General features: G+C 42.2%; 1 protein-coding gene across 1 annotated transcript; it reads left to right on the forward strand.

Annotated features, from left to right (window-relative positions):
- The first annotated feature begins 2,943 nt into the window (after positions 1–2,943).
- LOC117910154 (proline-rich receptor-like protein kinase PERK9) lies at positions 2,944–4,373 on the forward strand. The gene is made up of 2 exons (XM_034824209.1): positions 2,944–2,951; positions 3,947–4,373. The coding sequence occupies exons 1-2, from the start codon at positions 2,944–2,946 to the stop codon at positions 4,371–4,373; spliced, it is 435 nt and encodes a 144-aa protein (XP_034680100.1).
- The last annotated feature ends 2,065 nt before the right edge of the window (positions 4,374–6,438 follow it).

Consider the following 6,438-nt stretch of genomic DNA (forward strand, 5'->3'; position numbering starts at 1 on the left):
AGGGTCCAGAGGAGGTGTGCATTATTGACACTCTAGTAGAGAAGCACTGTAATCAGAATATGCAAGACAAGCTGAATGAAAGTTTTACGGATTGTGAGGAAGGTTTGTCTGAACCCCCTAATGTGCTTGCTACTCTACAAAGTTGGAAGAGCATAGAAGAGATTCTACCTTTGTTCAATAAAGAAGAAGGAGCAGATGTTGAAAAAGAGATCCCAAAACTCAATTTGAAGCCTCTACCCGTGGAGCTGAAATATACATACCTTGAAGAAAATAATCAATGTCCTGTTGTAATATCTTCATCTCTGACCACTCATCAAGAGAAGTGTTTACTGGAAGTCCTCAAGAGGTGTAAGAAAGCAATAGGATGGCAAATATCTGATTTGAAAGGCATTAGTCCTTTAGTTTGCACGCATCATATATATATGGAGGAGGAAGCCAAGCCAATTCGTCAACTTCAAAGAATATTGAATCCTCATTTACAAGAGGCTGTGCGAGCTGAGGTGCTGAAGCTACTTCAAGCAGGTATTATTTACCCTATATCTGATAGTTCTTGGGTGAGTCCTACTCAAGTGGTACCAAAGAAGTCAGGGATTACTGTGGTTCAGAATGAAGAGGGGAAGAAATCACTACGCGCCTCACTTCAGGGTGGAGAGTGTGTATTGATTGTAGAAAATTGAATGCAGTAACCAGGAAAGATCATTTCCCATTGCCATTTATCGATCAAGTGTTGGAGAGAGTCTCTAGCCATCCGTTCTACTATTTTTTGGACGGGTATTCAAGGTATTTTCAAATTGAAGTTGCTGTGGAAGATCAGGAAAAGACCACTTTTACATGTCCATTTGGAACATATGCTTACAGAAGAATGCCTTTTGGTTTATGCAATGCACCTGCAACATTCCAAAGATGTATGTTGAGTATCTTTAGTGATATGGTGGAGTGAATTATGGAGGTTTTCATGGATGAAATCACCATATATGGAGGTACATTTGAGGAATGCTTAGTCAATTTGGAAGCGGTTCTTCACAGATGCATTGAAAAAGACTTGGTGCTCAATTGGGAGAAATGCCATTTTATGGTACGTCAAGGAATTGTCCTTGGCCACATCATCTCCGAAAAGGGCATTGAAGTTGATAAAGCAAAGGTGGAGCTTATTGTCAAACTACCATCCCCAACAACTGTAAAAGGAGTAAGGCAGTTCCTTGGCCATGCAGGCTTCTATAGAAGGTTCATCAAAGATTTTTCAAAGCTTTCAAAACCTCTTTGTGAGCTGTTAGCTAAGGATGCTAAGTTTATATGGGATGAAAGATGTCAAAATAGCTTTGACCAACTGAAGAAATTTTTAACAACAACTCCAATAGTGAGGGCCCCTAACTGGCAACTACCTTTTGAACTAATGTGTGATGCCAGTGACTTTGCTATAGGAGCTGTGCTTGGTCAAAGAGAAGATGGGAAGCCCTATGTGATATACTATGCAAGCAAAACATTGAACGAAGCTGAAAGGAACTACACAACTACAGAGAAAGAATTGTTAGCTATGGTATTTGCCTTGGACAAATTTCGTGCTTATTTGGTAGGGTCTTTCATCATTGTTTTCACTGACCATTCAGCCTTGAAGTATTTATTGACAAAGCAAGATGCAAAAGCAAGGTTGATAAGATGGATTCTTTTGTTACAAGAATTCGATCTTCAAATCAGAGATAAGAAAGGAGTGGAGAATGTGGTAGCTGACCACCTCTCAAGGTTAGCTATAGCACATAATTCCCATGCCTTGCCTATTAATGATGACTTTCCTAAGGAATCACTTATGTTTCTAGTAAAAACTCCTTGGTATGCTCATATTGCTAATTATCTAGTTACTGGTGAAATTCCAAGTGAGTGGAATGCACAGGACATGAAGCACTTCTTTGCAAAAATCCATGCTTATTATTGGGAAGAGCCTTTCCTTTTTAAATATTGTGCTGATCAGATTATAAGGAAGTGTGTGCTTGAAGAAGAGCAACAAGGAATTCTAAACCATTGTCATGAGAATGCATGTGGAGGCCACTTTGCCTCTCAGAAAACAGCTATGAAGGTGTTGCAATCAGGGTTTACTTGGTCATCTCTTTTCAAAGATGCCCACATCATGTGTAGAAGTTGTGATAGATGCCAAAGGCTTGGAAAGCTGACAAAAAGAAATCAAATGCCCATGAACCCCATACTAATAGTTGAGCTATTTGATGTATGGGGCATTGACTTTATGGGACCTTTTTCAATGTCTTTTGGTAATTCTTACATCTTGGTGGGGGTGGATTATGTTTCTAAATGGGTTGAGGCAGTCCCCTGTAAACAAAATGATCATAGGGTGGTTCTCAAGTTTCTGAAAGAGAACATTTTTTCAAGATTCGGGGTGCCCAAAGCTATAATCAGTGATGGAGGTTCTCATTTTTGCAAGAAGCCTTTTGAAAGTTTATTAGACAAGTATGGAGTGAAGCATAAGGTAGCTACACCTTATCATCCACAGACTTCCGGGCAAGTTAAGCTAGCAAACAGGGAGATAAAGAACATATTCATGAAAGTGGTGAGTTCAAGAAGAAAAGATTGGTCTATTAAGCTCCATGATTCATTATGGGCGTATAGAATAGCTTATAAGACTATTCTTGGCATGTCCCCCTATCGTCTTGTCTATGGCAAAGCGTGTCATCTCCTTGTGGAATTTGAATACAAAGCTTGGTGGGCAATCAAAAAGCTGAATATGGACTTGATCAGAGCCGGGGAAAAGAGGTGCTTAGACCTTAATGAGATGGAGGAATTGAGAAATGATGCTTACATCAATTCCAAAGTTGCAAAACAGAGGATGAAGAAGTGACATGATCAACTAATTTCCAACAAGGAATTTCGGAAGGGACAAAGAGTTCTACTCTATGACACAAGACTCCATATCTTTCCCGGAAAGCTCAAGTCAAGATGGATAGGTCCTTTCATTATTCATCAAGTACATATCAACGGGGTGGTGGAATTATTGAATTCCAATGGCAAGGATACCTTTAAAGTCAATGGATATCGTCTCAAGCCATTCATGGAGCCGTTCAAACCAGAAAAGGAGGAAATTAACCTCCTTGAGCCACAAAAAGCTTAAGCAAATAAGGGTTTGTTGGACTTGGTTTCACCAAAGTCCAAAATTTTTGTAAATTTTGTAAATTTTAAAGTTTTATCCATACTTTTGATCTTAATTTTTGATCTTAAATTGTGTATTTATATGTATTTTCATCTTTTTGGATGATCTCAGGTGGAAGAAAATGCAAAGAAATTGAAAGGAAGAAATCGGAGAGAAATCGGAGCAAAAATAGAGTGAAAACAGAGCAAAAACAAAGGAGAAAAAGAGCTCTGCGAGATCTCGCAGCCAAAGAGGAATTCTCTACGAAAACGGCCATTTGTTGCGAAATCATTTCGCAACACTTTTGAATCCTCTGCGAAAATTTTCTTAGCTGCGAAGGCGACTTTGGCACACGAGTGCCACTTCGCAGCATAGGAGCTCCCATTTTGCAGCTACGAAAGCGGCTGCGAAGCTCTAAGGCGTAAAAATCCCCATTTTCGCAGCAATAACTCCATTCCGCGGGGTGTTTCGCAGCTGCGAAACCGATTTTTGGCACACGAGTGCCATTCCGCAGTACAGTGACACCAATTTCGCAGCTGCAAAGTGAGCTGCGAAAGTGGTTTTCTCTTGCGAAACTTCAATTTTTGCTGCGGAATCGGCCTTCTTCTGCGAAACCCAAGATGACCTTTAATATTCCGTTATTTTTTATAAATACCGGTCATTTGAGCTACGAAAGCGTTTCAGAAAGGGGAAAAGTCACAGCAACCGTCCGTTCGCCTCCTCTCCAAAGCCCGACGACGCGTGCACCTCTGGTCATCTCTCCCGGTCATCATTTTCGGCCAAATTTCGTCAAATCGAAATGGCATGAACTAGAGGAGCAAAGTCTTCCTCTTCTTCCGCCCGCAAGCGAACGCTGCGTGAGGCGCCTGTTCAAGCTTCTACTTCTGAGCCTCCGAGGCCAGAAGCTGCTTCGCCTCCGGCCAAGCTCGCACCACAGAAACGTCCGGCCAAGCCCATAGTACAGCAACCTCCGGCGAGGCGTTATCTCACCAGGTCAGGGGGCCGTCCCCTGCAAAAAAGAGCCAGGGTTGAAAGCTCAGAGCCCATTGACTTAATAGGGCAGTCCCCTGTTCCCTCTCCAGAGCCCTCTCCGGTGCCATCTTCGGCACCGCCGGCGAAGCCTCAAGCAAGCCAGCCGCCACCTTCTGAGCCCCAAATTCCGTCTGGGACAGCTCCTGAAGCAATAATCAGGCGTCCAATGCTCACTCAACCACCAATTGAAGGCAATTTGGACTGTTGAGCTCGACCATTTCACTCTGAGCTGTGCTTTGACACAGCTGCCTTCCAATTGCGGCCGGAGCTTGAAGGGTCATTCCAATTACTGCGCAGATATCGCATGGAGCAGCTGATGACCTCACGAGACTTCTTCTATCCCAGAGTAGCCATGGATTTTTATCAGTCCATGACTACTCAGCAGGTCAGAGATCCTACCTTAATCCATTTTACTATTGATGGACGGCATGGCATTCTAGGAGCCCGCCATATAGCAGAGGCCCTGCATATACCATATGAGCCAAGCCATTTTGATGATTTCCGAGCATGGGCTAGTCCTTTTCAGCTAGAGATGGTGCATATCTTGTCCAGAGGAGCCTCTACAAATCTACATCTATTGAGGGGGGAACTTCCTCCAAGGATGTTTCTCATTGATGCACTCTTGTGTCATAATATTTATCCATTGCAGCACTAGACTCAGAGGAGAGGAGTTCTGTTGGAGGCCCTGTTCAGAATTTCTGAGGGATACTTTTTTGGCCCTCACCACCTAATTATGGCTGCCCTTCTCTACTTTGAAGAGAAGGTGCATAAGAAGAAGTTGCCGCGAGCTGATGCTATTCCACTTCTCTTTCTACGGCTGCTATGTCAGATTCTTGAGCATCTGGGGTATCCATCAGAGCCTCAGCTGGAACGCAAGCGTATATGTCGAGATGTGTTTACTTTCGACAAGTGGACCAATATGACAGCGTATAGAATGGAGCAGCCAGAGCTTCCACAACCAGCTCAAATACCAGCTGCAAGGAGAGCATCTCCACGTCTTATACTTGAGGGTATACCTATTGCTTCTCCTACCATAGCCAGAGCCCCTCCAGTTACTCCAGCTACATCACAGCCCTCTACTTCAGCTGAGCCAAGGATGGCCATTCCCATTTATGAGTATAGAGATTTATGCCATGCCTTGCAGACCTTGACAGCATCTCAGAGCAGCCTTGCTCAGGAGATGGCAGCTATGCGAGCTCGCCAAGAGCAGATGTTGACCACTCAGGCTCAGCATACTGCCATCTTGAGGCAGCTCCAGCATCACCTCGGTCTCCCATCAGTTGCTGAGCATCTCACTCCCACCACTGCAGTACCACACACTCAGGCCACAGAGCCTCAGGCCCCTCCTGAGTCAACTGAAGAAGCAGAGCCATCTGCCTAAGTGCTCAGATCCAGCATCATCCTCCTATTTGATCATATATATATCTATTATATATTTCTTTTATGTATTTTGTTTTCGTTAGTCTCATATGAAATCCCCACATTTTGATATCATATATGGGGATTACTTGGATTGCTTGTATTACTTTCTTTCCAATTGTACTTAAATGATTAAAGTAATACAAATCTAGTTTTTTGTTAACTCTTAGCATTAATTTATTCTTATTTCCTTTGCTCACACCTTTTATTCTTTTTGAAACATGTGGTTTCTCCAATCAGTATTCGAAATTGATATCACTCAGGAGGTACCACTTCCTCCCTATAATTTCAATCACCCATATCACATTGAGGACAATGCTCAGCTCGGTTGGGGGGGGGGGGGATGAGGAAGGAAGTATGCTAAGTTAAAGGAAGTATGCTAAGTTATTTTGATAATTCAGCCTTGCCTAGTAAACTAGTTGTAGTGTTTAGTTGTTTTTTACTTTAATCTCCATGGTTTATGAGGAAAAAATTTTCAAATTAAAATAGGAGAAATTGAACTTTTGCTTTTCATCTAACTTAGAGTTTGGATTATGCTTGCTAAAGTGGTTCAATTGTTGAAACTTCTATTGAATTCAAGTTTAGTCCTTCCACTTTAAGCTATTCACACACTGTGCATAATAGATTCCGATTATAAGATGAAAAACTATTTCCCCCTCGACTTAGAAAATTTTGGGACTTGGTACCTTTGACCTCATTTAATAATATTGAGACACCTTATGAAAGGCCAATGAGCCTTTGAAAAAAAAAGAGAAAGAAAGCAAAATGTTTGCTTGCCTTGAAACCCGAGCAAGGTCTGAGGGGTATATGGTGAAAATCTTTAAAACTTGGTGCCCTAAACCTTCATTGGTTGG

The sequence above is a fragment of the Vitis riparia genome, unplaced genomic scaffold, assembly GCF_004353265.1.
Source record: "Vitis riparia cultivar Riparia Gloire de Montpellier isolate 1030 unplaced genomic scaffold, EGFV_Vit.rip_1.0 scaffold626_pilon_pilon, whole genome shotgun sequence".
Taxonomy (NCBI): domain Eukaryota; kingdom Viridiplantae; phylum Streptophyta; class Magnoliopsida; order Vitales; family Vitaceae; genus Vitis; species Vitis riparia.